The 17,907-nt window shown below is 41.9% G+C and overlaps 1 protein-coding gene across 1 annotated transcript; it reads right to left on the bottom strand.

Moving 5' to 3' along the window:
- Nucleotides 1-479: 479 nt before the first annotated feature.
- PPP1R8 (protein phosphatase 1 regulatory subunit 8) lies at nucleotides 480-17,907 on the bottom strand. Its single transcript, XM_082668694.1, has 7 exons — nucleotides 17,780-17,907; nucleotides 15,826-15,886; nucleotides 11,039-11,192; nucleotides 9,514-9,734; nucleotides 7,782-7,926; nucleotides 3,406-3,470; nucleotides 480-1,917 (listed from the first exon to the last, which is right to left on the bottom strand). Exons 1-7 carry the CDS (start codon nucleotides 17,833-17,835, stop codon nucleotides 1,564-1,566), a joined length of 1,056 nt encoding a protein of 351 aa, XP_082524820.1. The 5' UTR covers nucleotides 17,836-17,907; the 3' UTR covers nucleotides 480-1,563.

The following is a 17,907-nucleotide window of genomic DNA, read 5'->3' on the forward strand; positions in this document are numbered from 1 at the left end:
CACACAAATGCACTTCCTGCACACGAGGTTCTAGTATGCAAGACCCACCCATCCAATCCAAACTCTGGCTGAAATCCCTTCTAAATGTACTCATCTTTAGCTTCCTTTCACTCCTGTGCCTCCTGAGCTATAGCGCAAATGCATGCAGCTGTAACCAGAGGGCAATGGTTACACCCAGGACAAGGGCCCCAAAGCCCAGTCTTCCTCGTCAGACCTGCGGCTCTGCCTCCTGATGAAGGGCAGCAAGCACTTCTTAACCCACTTTGCTCGCTGAGGCTTCAGTCTGGGGACTGGAATCTCTAATTAGAATTTCCACGTTCATCAGGGGGCATCTTTATTTGTAGTAATAAAATGGGGACAGAGCATCACCTCCCAAGCCTGACAGGTGTATTGACAAATATTCCCTAAAGGCAGTAGAAATAGGTGATGGCAACTGAATCACAGACTGCACCCGAATGACAAAAGTTACGTTTAATTTACAATGTAATAAAGGTTACAGGTAAAAAGCTACACATAAAGCGTGAAAAGGCCTATTACACAAATGTACAAATCTCTGTACAAAGCTCACATCAATGTGTCCTACCTTCGTCTCCTATGTTTGTTAACCAGGTCTAGTCTTGGAGCTCTGGACAACGAGAGCTCTCAGTCAAGGGGGGGAAAGAGCCTCCAAATCAACATCTGAAGATGTCCTCTTCGAGATATCCGTTACTTCAAAGTAAAATCTTTTCCTTTTTAATTGAAATTGCTCTAACTGGTCATATCCTTTATATTGCCTTCATAACACACTTGAAAAGGAAAGTAATGCCTTAGAGAGTAGAGGACAGTACTCTGGAATCAAATGAGAAACTTCAGCAAGTAGAGTACTCAGGTTTGACAAGAAAAACAGGTAAAGTTCAAACAATACTGTAAGTTTAAAACTATCAACCTGTGTCTATGGCACTGGTCACAGATGAAGAAAAATCAAAATGTTCTCATTCTAACAGAAAGGACAAAAGAGAAAAGCCTAACTACTGGACCTCAAAACCACCGACCCAGGAAAACTTCTGAGTTGTTTTAAACCTTAGCTTAACTGAAGCATTCTAAACCCTCTTGTTAACCTGGAATCCGTGGCAACCCTTCTGCTACCTGGGACTTGCAGGATAGTAAATATAAATCAGGCTGCTAAACCCACAAAGCTGGCAATGCTACTGTCACCTCCACAGCTCCACATTCAACCTGAGGGCCTGGAGTCTCTCCCTGGGGTAAATAATTTTTTAAAAAGTGATCCTAGAAAGAGGGAGAAAAGAAAAAAGGAGATAATGGAAAGAGTGCAAAAGAGCCAGGGCAGTCTATTTAAAAGGATGTATGAAACATTTCTCTTCAATGAAAGTGTTCTGAAGACAGGTCTTTCTGGGATACTTCAACCCCACCCCCAGTTTTAATATTACATGGTTAGGACCCCAGGAGACATTCTGAAAGACGATACTGCACACATGGAAAGTTTTTCTCCCTAATTCATTAGCTCCCCCATCACCCTTCCACCCTGTTCCCACCCAATCCCACCCTCCTCCATTACCAAAAATATCAAATCAGTAAGGAAGGTGTGGGCTTCTTGCCCGGCCAAGCCTCTTTTGCATATTTTTTCTTCTTGGGTTCGTTGACAGCTTCAGGGTTATAGACGGCAGGGTTTGGTGCGGGGTTCATGGTCACTGCTGACGGCACGACGGGAGTCAAGTCCACGTCAGGAGCGAGGTTCGGGTATGGCATGGGCAAGCCACCGATGAGTGCTGTCCCGTGGATGCCATGCGGCTGGGAGCCGGCTTCACTGTGCGTGGGGGGCAGGCCCCCATAGAGTCCTCCACTGAATGCAAAGTTCTGCATGCGCCTGTTCCCTGATTCCTCCAGGCCCAGGGAGCCAGGGCCCTCCACCCGCTTCTTCTGTGGTTTATAGAGAAGACAAGAAGTGAGACACAAGAGTGCTGTTAGCCTGTTCTATTGCAGTCCTCGAAAAACTGGGGAAGGCCCCTAAACCTCTAACTTGTTTTGTTTCTTAAACAACCCATCTCACTGTCCTGAAATCTCAGGGTTTGAAGAGACCTTACAGTGGTCATGTAACATCACGGCTCCCGAACACTGCCCCACACAAAGCGGTCACCATCCTACATCAAACTGAGAAAAATGAGGCTAGTGTGTGAACTTTCCATAAAGTAAGATTTATCCAGTTTAAGTGACCATTCTTTACCCTAAGGTCATACTCCTCCCTCTTGTTTTCAATGTTAAAATGCCCTTTCAGGAATCAGAGGTGATAATAGATGGAGTAAGTATTTCCATTTATCTTTTTTGGGGGGAAAGTAAGAAGTTAGTATCTTCCTGTTGGGCACCTCGTTTTTAAGCATTAACCTGAGAGCAGAACAAATCTGTGGTGGCTGAAGGCAGCTTACTGGCTGCCTGGCAGCGGGAGGAAGCTGACAGCAGAGGGACGCAGGGGAACTTTCTGGGGGGATGGAAATCTGTATTTTGATTATGGTGGTGGTTACCCAGGTGTATGTATCTGTCAAAATTCAAATTATACTTTAAAGGCAACAGAAAATTCCAAAGGGTGAAGAAAAAAGAGAAAAGTGCCCAAGGGGACATGTAACACAAATACTATGGAGTTGTATGGAAAAATTTCATCTTATACTTTTTCACACTGGACTAAAGTTCAATGAAAGATCCTCCCTCACCCCTCTACTCCTTTTGCATGAACTTGACACATTTTATCAATCTATTCTAATATATTCTAAAGATTTTTAAAAAAATAAAACTCCCTATAGCATCTCTGACCAGCATCTTCCAATCACATTTGAACACCTCTACTAATAGGGATCTACTTCCAGGGGCCACTTGCTCCCTTTTGGAGCCCTAGCTGGCAGGTGGTTCTCCACATGTTGAGCAATCAGAACACCTCTGTAACTTCCACCTCTTGGTTCTTCAACAGAGCTGCTCTTTAAACCTAATCCAATGTGGGCTGGCTTTCCTATCTGTGCCATTCCCATTCACAAAATAAAGATGTGGTAAAGGCCAGAGGTGCCATGCAGAAATGCAACAATGTCTCTTCTTTGCCTAATAGCTTACTTTGAGTCAAGAAGGGAAGGTTAAAGAAAGGTGGGTCTCTCTGCACCCTGCTGGGAGGTAAATTTACAGACCCACATCACACCATAATTTACATGCAGGATCAAGCTAGCTGGTCACCTGCAGCCTCTCTATGGCACTCCAGGATCCCTACACACAGATGGGGTAAATGGATTTCCACAGTATGAAAAATGGGAAAGGAGCAGAGAATGTTTTAAAATTAAGCACACACTTAACACATACCTACATATAAAAGAGTGGGTTTTTAAACCAGACTATATGACATTTCAAATACTGTCACAACATGCTTCCTACCTTGACTGGGACCACTGCAGTCTGCACCATGTTCCGGAAGCGACCAACTGAGGGATCCACATCCTCTGCAAAAAGACACGAGGGCAGGGTTAGTTCAGTAACCAGCTGGGAGGATTAAAGTTATAGGGCTCAATGCGAATAAAGCAATCACAGTCATTCATATTAAAACAGTAAAATACAGCTAACACTTCAAGTGTTTACTGGGTACTGTGTTAAATCCTCACAACAACCCTACGAGGTAAGTACCACTACAATAAACATTTAATAGATGAGAAAACAAACTCAGGCTTGGAGAAGGAAAGTGACTGGCCCAGTCACCTTGCTGGAGAGGAGCCAGGATATAAATCTAAGCAGCCAGAAACAGGCCTGTGCTCCGGACTATGCGCTACACCGGCTTCCCCAGGTTCTTTCCCATTCCACATACCTCCCTCTTTTGAGGGAAGACATCAATAATCTCATGTTAGTGATAAAAAGAGGTCACACACCACATACCTTGCTAACACCCGCTCATTAGCAAATAACAGAATTAGGATTCAGACCCAAGGCTTCTAGCTTAACTTCGCCTTTCAACCTGAACAACTGTATATAGGCATACCTTGTTTTATTGAGTTTCATTTTACTGTGCTTTGCAGATATTGTTTTTTTTTTAAAAAAAAACAACAAATTGAAGGTTGGTGGCAACCGTGCATTGTCAGACGATGGTTAGCATTTTTTAGCAATAAAGTATTTTGTAATTAAGGCATTGTAAAGAAACAAGTACACTGCTTTTGTAGACATAATGCTACTGCACACTTAACAGTTTACAATATAATGTAAACATAACTTTTATATGCACTGACAAACCAAACAAATATGTGTGACTAGCTTTGATATTCACTTTACTGAAGTGGTCTGGAACCAAACCCACAATTCCTCCAAGGTATGCCTGTACAATTAAGACTCACTAAAGGATCTGAAGCCCCTGTCCAGGCAGGGTGGGACCGCGGCTCCCTTTTCACAGCTTATACACACACTATTGCACCCTACGAAGCTTCTAGCTTCATTTATTCACTGTGCCAGAAGAATGCACTAAGACCAAGTAAGGGACATGCTTGTAGTCAGTCAGTCTCTCATTTACTGGACATCAGGCACGGAAATAAAGAACAAGACACCGTCCTGCCTGTAAGGAGTTCACAGTTGTAAAGCCAGACAGGCTAGGATACAATGGAGGTGCTTGAAGAGTGGTGCAAAAATAGTTTTCTTGGAGCACAGAGGGGAGATTGGGCTGGATCACCTAGAATGAACAGTTTTCTCACTAAAGACTGAGTGTGGGGAAACAGGCAAGCATAGACTTATCATTACTAGAAACACTACTCGAGGGCCCTTTTATCTTAATGCAGTGGCAGGAAAGGAGCTGCTTCCCTAATAGATGTTGTTCACCTTATTTTAATGTGTTGAGGGCACTTGCTATTTAAGAAACACTCTTGTGAGTCCCTTTAGAATACAAAGATTCCTTATTTAACTTGAATAATTAGTCCCTGGTTTATCTGTTTTAAGTCTGGCTTTTCACATATTAGGGTGCCTCTAAGGAACATACCCTGGAATTATTTTCACAAACAATCGATGTTCAATGAATGAATAGCTTCTATATGGAAGAAGAAAGAGGAAAAGATATCCAGGCTCATCAGGAAGGAGAGGTCTCTAAAAAAGGCACCCTTATCTTCTCTCTCATTACCGTAACAGCCCGCTCCAATCATCCCTTCAGGAAAGCTAAATCAAGTGCAAGAGCAACTGGAGCCCAAGAGGCATGGCTAACGGGGTATGTGGCCCACAAACACAAGAGGCCTGCGGAAGTGGGGGCTAAGCCATCTGGGGGACCCTGTCCTGTGCTGGCTGAACGGTGCTCAGGCCTCTCACCCTCTCCTCATTCTCTAGCCATTCGACTCCTAGAGAGGGGGTCTGCCCATTGCAGGAAATCTCTGCTCCTGGAAGATCTACCGAGAAGTTTCTTGCTAAGTCTACTTCTAGTATAGGAAAGTCTGCATAGGTAAAGGCAAAAGGGGTGGCGGATGATGATGAGGACAATGGCTAACACTTACCAAGGGCTACTGAGTGCCAAGCACAGATATGAGGTATTTTCACATATATTAATCATTTAATCTCCCCACCAATCCTGAGACCAGTAGTCATGTCACTGGCCAGGGTCAAAGAGCTACTAAGCGGAGAGGTGGATTTCATACCTAGGCCCTCTGATCAGAGCCCACGCTCTTAAACACTATGCCATACTCTGTCTGAACGTACTGCCTTAATAAAGCTGCAGGACAATAATTTTCTTTTTTTTCCTTTTTCTTTTTTTTGGGCATGCCGTGCGGTATGTGAGATCTTCGTTCCCCAACCAGGGAGTGCAGAGTTTTAATCACTGAATCGCCAGGAAGTCCCACAATAATTTTCAAGGAGAAAAACAGAACATATCAGACCCCGAGTCCTGAAAGAGACTTAACAAATTATCTAGTTCAGTGATTCCCAAACTGTTGGCTGTTCATCAGTACAAACAGGAGCTTATTAAAACTACAAATGTCTAGGTCCAACCCCTAGAAACTCTTATCTGGCACTCAGAAATAAACTTCCCAGATTAGTCATCCAGCTTCTGCCCAAACATTTCCCTTGGGCATTCAGTACCTTGAGAAGTAATTCATTCCACTTCACACATCATCAAAAAGTGAACAAAAGTCACTAGAATGAATGCCCCAATCTCTTTCACAGGAATTCTTTTAATTCTTCTTCTAAATATAAGAAGGATTTGTTGTTGCTTTTCATGCTGAGCCAAATATTTGCTACTCACAGGCTCTGGTTTCGCCTCCTCCGTCCTCCCGAAGGTCAGCCTTGCAAACATCCACCTCAGGGTGCCTCCCTCCAATCTACTCTCCCTCATGTACAGCTCCCAGCATTTAGGGACCACTTTCCATAGCTGGGAGTCTCCTTCCCTCAAGACTACATAACACATTTAGTACTTAAGGCCATGCTTGCATTTAGTAACACATTTGGGTGAGTTCTGCTCAGAACACAGGCCACCGGGTTACTGTCCCCCATTATTCTATTAATGCAATTTTAAACTGTACTTGATTAGTTTCCATATCCCCCTGATGACTCAGACTGCATTTTTAACTAACTAAAATCCTTATACCTTTTTTTTAACATGAGCTGTCACTGGAGCAGATTTTCTCCATTTAAATAATTGACATTCTGAAACTAAATGCAGGACTTGAAAGTTATTCTCACTGCATTTCAATTTGGGATATAAAAGCAACTTGTTAGTCTGGGATCCTTGTTTCCATCCATGAAGGTTTATTTTCAAACAAGATTTTTGGAATCCCAATTCCATCTTCACTGTATAAACTGCACCTCCCAGCTCCATGCCATCCACCTCCCAGAGTACTTGAGATATAACATGAGCCCAATAAACGAATGGTGAATGATGGAACAAATGGGTAAACTCAATGGCCTTCCCAGAAACTGATGCTCTCATCTTGCTGACGTTTCCATACAAACTATCTATAAATTAGGACCTTACAGAGGCAAGTCTTCAATGCGATTAATAGTAGCAGAAAGTTCTCCAATCTTAGAGTTACCAATCATACATGGAACCCCATGACAATAGTGTCTGCTCTGACCTATACTTAAGCTCCACTATACCTGGATCAGCAAAGGAGAATTACAGCCTTCCTTCATCTACTTCTTTCACACTGCAACTGGATAATGCTTGAGTTTCAGGGCACTCCATCAATGTACAGGCATACCTTGTTTTACTGCACTTCACATATACTGAGTTTTTTATAAATTGAAGGTTTGTGGAAACCCTGCATCAAGCAAGTCTATCAGTGCCATTTTCCCAACAGCATTCACTCACTTCGTGTCTCTGTGTTACATTTCTGTAATTCTCACAATATTTAAAACTTTTCCATTATTACTATAGTTGTAACAGTGCTCTGTGATCAGCAATCTTTGTTGTTACTATTGCAAAAAGATTACAACTCAATGAAGGCTCAGACTAGCATGGTTAGCATCTTTTAGCAATAAAGTATTTTTTAATTAAGGTATGTACATTGTCTTTTTTAGACATAATGCTATTGCACACTTAACAGACTGAAGTTGTGTAAACGTAACTTTTACATGTACTGGGAAACTAAAAAATTCATGTGACTTGCCTTATTGCAATGCTTGAACTGAACCCAAAATACCTCCAAGGTATGCCTGTTCTGTACAAAAATATCTCCCCTCAACATAGCACCTGTTATCCTAAACCTTGTACAGAAACATTACAACTGACCTACAGGCTGTGTACACTACTCTCTGACATCACAGCTTTTTCATCAGAAAAAACTAGGAAGATACCTCACCTGGGTTGATGATCTCATCATCCTCACTAAAGGTCACCCGTGAGTTCTTCCTCTTCCTCTTTGGTCTCTGAATGTCCAGATTCCCCTCCTCAATGGTGAGAGTGGAAATCCGCTTGTTGTGGGCAGTGTTGAACTCCGTCAGGTTCTGGGACAGGGTTCACACAGGAAAGACAGGAATAAGTACACAAGGAATTTGAAGGAGAATATTACCAAATAAAGGGCAGGAAGATATTAGGAGCTAACCTTGACCTCTCCACACAGATGAGATTCTTTTCTGCATTCAGAAAAGATTCATTACCGTCCCTAGACAGCTAATACCAGCAAGCCTCAATTTGACAGAATGTGGAACATCTTCATTGACTAGTGCGGCAGTGATATTCAAAAGGGAGTGAAGGACCTTGAGATGAAGACAGGTCATCTGTGCAAAAACCCTTGAGTTGAGGTTTTGGGTTTTTCTGAATAAAGTTTATCATGTCTTCATGCTGAGAATTAAAAGAATACAACTGGGAAGAAATCCAAGAATTGTTTTTAAGTAACAGAGACGAGAAAGGACAACTGACAGCTTCTTTCCCAGTAGCTCTCTCCTTTAAAACTTGTAAGGACGTTACCAGTGCACTGAATATCTGGCATTAATGTTTTGTCACTCCCCATCCCTTCATCTGGCCCCATTTCTACTCATAACTATCTATCCATCTCAGTGATTAACTTGGCCTCATCACTGCTGCCTGCCTCTTCCCAATCACCTGGACTTATTCCAATCTGTACTGCAGTTTGAGACATCCCAAATGTCTTGAGAACAAGGACCCAGAGATGACCTAACATACTGAACTAAAAGACAGGAAGGCATGGAAGCAGCCTGGAAGAGAATGTGCAAGAGTGACTGCCAACCAGGTCCCTGGCTACCAGGCTACTTCTTTAGAACAAAATAACTTCTAAGTTGTAAGACTGCTACTGTGCTTTTCTTCCTAAGGGCTGGGAAACTGTCTCGGTATACAAGAATAGTAAATGCATGTGGGTGGTTAAGGACAGGCTGGCGTTTGATCTACCTGGATAGACCAGCCACACCAATGCAGTGATAGACACATGAAGACAAAAGCTACATCACAAACTACTGGGGTCAGCTCTAGAAAAGAAAACCTTAGCACATTAAAATTAAATCTTGTAAAATTCATGGCCTTCAGGGCAGCCAGGCCCAGAGCAAAAGTAATCAAGTTCTACTCAGAAGATTCTTGGGCTGACTGGACAATATCAAAAACAGCTACGTAAATGAATGAAAGCTTCAATCTCTGTGAGCTAGTGTTGTTCAAACAAACTTTCTGGATGATAGAAATGTTTTCTATCAGTGCTATTCAATATGGTTAGTCACTAGCCAAATGTGATTACTGAGAACTTGGAATGTGGTTAGTGGCTACTGCATTGGACAGTGCAGCTCTAGAGAAATGTAACTCCCAGCCTTGGCTTCTGACATCCACTGAAAGTACACAAGACAACCATAAAGGTCTACTGGCAGGAGACCCAGTCTCCTAGTTAGCCCTGGTTATACATAACCAAACCCACACAATGCAGCTCTCCAAGGGCCACATCACACTGCCAAAGTGGCAAAGGCTTATCACTGGGCTCAAGAAAACCTCCAGTTGCTAAGTCACTGGCATTTCAAACTACACAGAACAGCTACACACTGCAAAAGCCAGCGTCCCAAAAGACATAACAATGACATAGACAACGGAATTACATCAAGCTCTGTTTCCTCCTCTGGAAGCCCCAGTAAGCCCTTGAGTTCATCATCCTCTCCACCCATCTTCTCATCTCCTTTCACAGCCGATGGCAATGTCTGAGGCTTCTCACGCAGAGTGTATGCCCTTGTGGATGCACCAAATGAGACCGTGGAATCGATGGGAATTTGCTGAGGCTTGTGAGGCTCCAACCGAATGTGACCCAAGAAAGTGCCGTGTGCTGGGAATAACCAAATCAGAAATGTAAGAGAGGAAAACAAACAAACAAACAAACAAACCTGAGTTGTAGAAGGGAGAGTAGCTCCTGCCAGCACATCAGTTTTGCTTTTTAAAATGGAAATGGCACTGGGTCCACTTTGCATCCCTTGTCATGGGTCACAATGAAAAGGAAACTCCTTCACTGAATCTTGAATCTCTTCAGTGGATTTCTTACACATCTTCAGACCTGCTGTTACCCCACATAACAAATACCACTGCTTGCTCTCTGCTGCCAGACAGGCTTGGCTCCATTCTGGGTCCAGCAGGAATGGTTCCAACCCAGCAATAGGCATGCCCGCTAAGGCAGGAGACAGGAATTGCTATGGTCTGACCTCTCCAGCCCCAAGTCTAAGGAACATAGAAATTGCTGGCCTGGTGGCAGTTATGTTTGGGGTTTCCCCAGGATAAGAAATGAGGTTGGCTGAAACAGGTGCAATATCAATGGCAAGGCAAGCCAAAATCCTACTGGAGAGTCTGGATATCTTTCCATGTCTGCATTCTGCATATTATGAAATGGAGAGAAAAGATGAGATAAATTTGCAAGTAAGTACTTATGAGACAATGCTCTCCAAAACCATTATATAAGCATACTGGGGTGATGTGTGCGTGTGTATGGGGAGCGGGGAAAGGAGTAAAACACGATCAACCCAGGAAGCAGATCTTTTACATTTCAAGCTGTAATTATACATAGGCAAAAATGAACAAATTTCAAGGCCCCATGCAGTCAAGTCTCAACTGCATTTCTGGGATTATCTTTGACAAACTTGAAAATCTTATTAGTTGGAGTATGCTCATAGAATTAAAATTGATATTATTAATATCACAGCAAAATGTAGCTGGGATAAAGAGCCCATTATAAAAAATTAACTTTTGGTCAAAACAAGTTTTGTTTTTTTTTTAATGTCCTACTGTACTACAACTCTACTACATTAATGGAGCTAATCACAGCTTCTGCTTAAATTGGACCACAATCTATCATGGGCCTATAAACACATTCCTTAGTTCCTGGATGCTTTTTCTGTTCTCTGTATATGCTTATTGCTCTCTCCAGGAAAGTGCTCCCCAAAACCCTCTTCTCTCTCCAGTCATCAATTATTCCAGTAAAATAGGAAATATCACAGGAATGGAGAACAACTAATTTAAAAACCAAACATAAACTTCCTTGATAAGCAACAAAACACAATTTCAAAACTGAAGAACCCAAAGAGCATTTTCACACTGCCCAAAAGACAATGTGTGAAATAGGATGGGATATGAGTTACTTACTACTGTTGAGATCTATTAGGAAAACTCTCTTCAGATGCTTATGGTAGACCAAGGCAGCGTGGACCCGAGAGCAAGACTGGTGGTCAATGGTAAAGTCACACAAATCAGGGTTTCTCCCAAATAAGTAATACTTCTTCTCATCAATGATCAGTTTCTAAATAAATTAAATTAAATATTACTTAAAGCTTGTTTCAACAGGGTTTAGCAAAAATTCTTCCAATAAACTAAGTAGAGCATCTTAAGATAAAATTCCTTGTCAAAGGAAATATTTATATTTACTATTATTCTTCAAGATAAAGAGCTCAGAATAATTTACGAACATTGGGGGATGGATGGCAATTAATCTCCCCAAATGTAGTGGTCAAATGTTTAGTGTTGATATGAAAAGAACTTTCCTAATCGTATTAGATGTAAATGGCATGCAAGAGTGGTTGTCTTCTGACCATTGGAAATTTAAGATTTCACTGAAGCTTAATTTTAGGTCAAGCAGGAAACACAAAGCATGCCTATAAAGTAATAAGACCGCTTTTCAGAAAAATATATATTCAAATGAAGATTATCAATTGGTTCAAAAAGGAAGGGGATAGAAACACCTATCTATATTCTAATCATGCTGCCAGAGACACAGAGTATTTCTGGAACTCTCTTTAGAAACTAGAATTACATTAGACATCATTGTATGAGCCTCTAAATCTAACTTTATTGTCCCATTTCATTTTGCCCACAAAAAAGCATTACTCAAAGTTAACTCTAAATGAGTATTTGCTGTGTCCAAATACGGAACAACCTCACAGGGCAAAGATTTTCCAGGTTTGGGGGTTAGGGGATGTAGGGATTAAACATTTATTGAAGAACTATTATTGCTAGGCATTTTTAAGTATTATGTCATCTAATCCTCAAAACAACTCTGTGAACCAAGTATCACCTTTACTGTTAAACATAAGAAAATAGATTCAGAGAGATGAAGCCACGTATCCAAGGCAGTCCAGCTGGTTAAGTAGCAGATCTGGGGTTTAAACTCAGGTGTGAAATGACCTGCAATGCTAACATTCTAAACAACAGTGCCATGGGTCTGAAACAATTCTGAGAAGAGCTCCAAAATGTTTCTAGCCACTGCTGTGGTACTGGAAAAAACAAAACCGTATAAGGCCCCAATATAATAGCAGAAAAGAGGATTTCGCAGACCAGCAATCTATTATTTTAAAAATTGTAGGGGCTGACACAGTATTGTTAACTTTTCTTTTGCCATATGAGAACTATTTTTTTAATTGTCACCAATCAGTATTATAATCATTTTATGAAAGATAGGTCATTTTAACAAATAAGTAAGAAGAGGGATAAAGGACCGCTCTTCGTGCTGAATTTATGAAAAACTCACTACACTGTCTTTATTTTTCTTTTAGCCCATGATCAGTAAAGCCTTTGCCACAGACTGGTTGTAGACTGGGCCATCATAGATGAAGGACTCTGGATAAATTTTCGCTAACACTGCTTTCAGTTCTTAAAGTCTACAATATGAGTACTTGAAGAATAACCCTCATTCATATACATTATGTTGTTCCTTTAAGTTTTGGGGGTTTTCTTTGGCTGTGCCACGCGGCTTGCAGGGATTTCAGTTCCCCCACCAAGGACTGAACCAGTGCCCTCGGCAGTGAAAGTGCCGAGTCCTAACCACTGGACCGCCAGGGAATTCCCTGTTTTTCCTTTAAACACAAGGTCTCACTAAGCTCTAGTTCACATTTCACACTATGCTCCTTCTAAAATCCCTGAGAGAAGACAACACAAAGTTGAGTAGGGAAGTATAGTCAAACTAGGATGTACCAGGCTAGGAATCAAGAGGTTTATATTTCATTCCTGGCTATGTCATTGAATCCACAGTGGGCTACAATTCTCCCCTATGCTTTATGTAGCTGGTTCTGGTTCTTACAAAACCAGAAATACACCTCACGTACTAATAACAGTTAACAACTGCTGAGTACTTATGTGCCTATGTGCTATGAGTTTTATGCTATGAGTTTTATGCTATGTCATTTCATCCTCACAACCACTCTGTGAAGTAGGCAGGCACTATTATTCCTATTTTTATAGATAGGAAAAGTGAGGCACAAAGAAATTAATTAATATATGCAAGTTCACACAGCTAGATATTTATAAACTGGATTAGAAATTTCAGGTTTGTCTGACTTCAGAGTCTAAGCTTTTTAAACCACTACATTATATATTTTCTTCACTCTTCCTGCGTCAAAAAATCCACCATATGGCAAAAAACATTTTAAGGAATGAACAAGTACTATGGGTCACACTCTTAATTGTTTTTTAAACAATCACTTACCCAGTTCCTTCCCAGCTTAGCCTTTAAGGCTCAAAATAGGTATGGGGGTCACCTCTGGGAAACCCTGTCCAACAGTGCCCACCTGCTGCTGGCAGAGCTTGTCCCAGGCCCCTAGTGCTAGGGAGCACCAAGATTCAACAACAGCCTGACAGCTCAGTCACACAAGCATCCCCATGTCTGCTCAGACCCAAGTATTAAGATTTGGGTTAAAAATAAGACAATGCTTCAGAATTGAGAGAGCCCTGAAATTTCAGCATCTTATTCTCTCTAGATAATATCTATGCAGGTTGAATCTCACTGCATTTCTCATTCATATTTATGTGCACATAGATTATGTCCTCATAAGCTTAAATTTGCTAACCAAAGTGTTCACAGGCTAGACTTAAAGAAACAGTACATAAGATCACCAGCACTTGGGCTCTAATATAAAATTGACCACATTTCTATGATTCTAAGCTGCCAGTACCAGCGATTTAGGTGTTTAGAGGGGAAAGAAAAGAAAGGGCCTCCAAATTAAATATATACATTCACTATTAAAGGCATCTCAATTATAGAAATGTGAAAATGTAGGGGAAAAAAAAGTATGCCTCAGAAGCAAGAAAATGTGTGAATTCTTAGACAATATGCTTCTTCTGTCCAAGTGAATGAAATAATGCATTGGTCTTTCAATAGCCACTAAGCCACAATTTCTTAACTAGCTATGGCTAGTACCATTATTCAGTTGTGCCTCTGAGTTATAACTCAGAGTGTATCTTTACACACTGGGCTTAAAAGACTCATGGCTTTTGTTTTAATATTGCACTTCTTAAACCCAGCTATCACAACACATCACAAGCCTCTGACATAAGGCTAGGACATAGATAGCTCGGTTAGTATCAAGTGCTGCCTAAATGCTTAAAAAATAAGCACATCTCGTGTCTATTCCTCTCGGAAACAATACAGTGATGTCTAAGTATTGTAACATGACAGTTCCGTGGCAACTCAGCACACCTAAGAGCACTGAAAGAGAACATTATCACTTAATGGAAACCAGTAATTAGAAGGATGTTTGACAAGTCAGAGTGCTTTGAAAGTATAAATTATTTCGCAGAGGAATATGACCTTATCATTAAAGCTAGCCCTCCTTGTCTGTTTCTTCCTGTAGTAAACTGAAGATTTACTAAATTCTGGTTATATATAAAAAAAGACTCCTATATGTCTATTTAGCAACAATATTTTATATGTGTGGAACAGTCTACAGTGTAACAAAACAAAACAAAACAAAAAATATTTTAGCTAACTTATTCCCTTGAATAATCTTGGTACTCTGTAATCTTTAAGACAGAAGAACACATGACAAAGGGGCTCTAAGTGACTGGCTCAGGGCTTGATGAATTAATAAGAGAATTCATCACAACTCATGCCTTAATACTTTGCAAAATACGTGGGTATCTCTACAACATCCTGAAAGTGAAAACACTGTATTTATAGAACATCCTGCAGGAGACCTCAAAGATAGCTTTTCATTATGGAATGCAATGTTTTTACTATATATACCAAAGAAAAATAACTGCACTCAATAATAGGGCCTTGAACTTAAATTCTATCTGAGCAAGCAAACATAAAATTGGTTGAAGACACAGAGACTCACAACTCCACAGTCAGAGTGGGCTTAATCTCCATCTCTTGGTAAATAAATGGTAACATAAGGATTTAAAAAAAGTACACAACCTAACAGCTAATCAAAATTCATGTTCTCTTGAAGTTCTATGTGGTTTTCATTCTAGAGACTTGTAGAAAAGCTGGAATTCTGCTCAACTTGTCCTTTATAGTACTTATTTCAATTATAATCATGCAAATTTTTGTTTGATTCTGTTGTTCCCATCAGATGATTCCTTTGAGGACAGGAACCACATTTGTTCTGTTCACTGCTATAGTCCTATGCCGAGCACAATGACTGGCACATAATAAGTACTCAGTAAATGTTTTGAATGAATGAATGAATTTTGTCACCATTTCCATTCTCTTTTTTGAGCAAGTATCGTAGTTTACTATCTTCTTTGAAGAGTTTTGGCTTGAATCTCATAAAAGCAACTTAAAAGTGAAATTCAATCTACATCATTCACTTTCTTCTTCAATTACTACAGATCTTGCACCTTCCATACAACTCCACATACTCAGAGAGAAGGAATTCACCAAGTTATAGGGCATCCAGTTTGACTGAGGCCTACAAGGCCATGATCTACTAAAACCCTTCATTTGGAAGGTGAGAGGAGTCACAAAAAACTGAGTGTCTGTGAAGATACATGGTTTTAATGTGTTATATCACCATGTGCTTTTAATAGAAAAAAAAAATCAGGATGAACGAAAGTAGCATTTCTGTAAAACAAAGCACAGGAGAGGAGGTGGAAAAGTGAGTCACTGGCAAAAATCTTTAGTGTGGTGGGAAAAAAAGGGAAGACATGTACTTCCATACCTCAATTAGCTTGTCTCCTTTGACTACATCCAGATGTAAACCAGGAGGGGGTTTACCTGCCCTGAAAAATAAGTGTGAAAAAACATTTTCAGGATGAGTTTGTAGATGCTATTTACAATCATTATCCCATTCAACACTGTAGCTCTCTTACTAGCCTATAATTAGTTCACGTTCAAGCAGAAATGCCATCTACTTCACTGTTATTATAGCTCCTTTCTACATTTGACACTTACTTCCCCAGTGATTCAACTGCTCTGAAACATATTTTAGTGGATCTGTATTTAGAGCAGCACCAAAGAAACCCATATTTTAGTACTGGATTATCCACCTTGGAGAGAAAGCAGCACAAAGACTGCAAGTACTATAGCTGGGGTTGTCTGGTCACTTGGAGTCTGAATCTAAGATTTGCCACTACCATTAATTAATACCATATAAAGGCAGAATAAATCAGTTGGTGTCTGGGGCTGATCAAGACTAGACTCATCACAGAATAAGCAGAGGGTACTGTCCTGAGCTCTGAGTCCAAATCAGAGAAGTGTAATTAGGGAGCTAAGGCAATCCAAAACTATGCCCATGAAACCAGGTACCAATAAATACAAGACATATTTGTTAACCTTGAACAGGTCATTCTACAATGGCATGGGTAAGGGAACTTTTCTCTACACTCCTGTAACCACACCATCCAAGGGAGATACATGTATGTCAAAGCATCTAACACAGTGCCCGGTGCCTAACAGACGCTGAGGAAATGGTAGGTGATCTTATACAGCCTCTTCTAACTATTAAGTTTACTGTCCTGGCCCAACTTCTGAAATCAATGCAGCAAGGAACCAAAATGGACACAGAATTTGTAGACTGAAGCAACTGGGTGTTACAAAAGTGCAGAGGGACCCAGAAAATAGCCACACATTCACTTGCTTCCTGTGTTTGCTCCTTTGAAGTTTGAAGGATGAACAATCTTGCCAGAGTCCCTACATATGCACACACAAAAATGCACCTGTTTACATCTAACTTAAGATGCAACACAGTCATCTCACAATCCTGACCCAACTCCTCTATGGAGGTTGTCAGTAAGACAAGTGCATTGGACAAAAGCCCATTTTGTCTGGAAAACAGGGAAAGCCAAGTTATGTCTAAAACATGCTTTCTGAACTCCTACTACGTGCCAGGCTCAGGTCTAGGAACTCGGAATATAAAGATGCGTTAGGCAGCCCTTGCCTTTGAGGATCTCTATATAACGGGGGCCAGAGAGTAACACAAACAATACACTGTGATGAGCAGAAATAGCCCCAACTCGGATGGGTCTCCTTGCAAGGCAATTCATACGTATTCATCGTGTACTCTACTCAAAGACTAAAATTATTCCATTATTCCCAAGAACTTGCGAAAGGAGGAAAGGGGTTCATCCTAACAAGCAATGATGCCCTCTGCTGCCCGGCTTCGCGCTGGTCGCTGAGGCGAGCTTGGGGGTAGGTCAGAGCCGTTCCTGCCCTCAGGGAGCTCCCAGTCTGCGAGAGACAGGCAAGTGCCGCACCCAGGCTGCATCAACAACCGCGGGATGCGGGGCTCTGAGCGGGGCGCCGGGGCCGGGAAGCTAGCTCGTGCGCGCTCGGGACAGAGAGCAGGGGGGCAGATACGATGCTCCACAAGAGCACCAGACAGGAGTTGGGGTAAGTTCGGGGTCAAGGCCCCGAAGCGCCCCGGCAACCAGCTGATTGCCCGAGGGGCTGCCTAAGCGAGCGCCTCAGAGCCCCCAACTCTGGGTTTCCCCAGTTCCTGGGCCCGGGCTCCGGGTTCCCGGTTCCTCCACACGCCGCCCGGCCCTACAGACAGTTCTCCCTCAGTCAGTCCCACGATCCTTGGGCCGCTCGGCTCGCTACGAGAAACGAGCCGCCCGGCCAGCCCTGGCCAGCGTAGGCTAGGCCACTCCAGCGCTGGTCGCCCCGCCACTCACCAGGTCGGGCAGTCAAACAGCGGGAGGCTAGAGCCGGAGTTCGCGGCTGCTGCCATCTTGCTTCTCCCCCTCCCATTTGGCGGGCCTGAAGCACGCCGGGAAACTGGAAGACCCAGAGGAGAGAGGCG

Source organism: Grampus griseus, assembly GCF_964374135.1.
Source record: "Grampus griseus genome assembly, chromosome: 1".
NCBI lineage: Eukaryota > Metazoa > Chordata > Mammalia > Artiodactyla > Delphinidae > Grampus > Grampus griseus.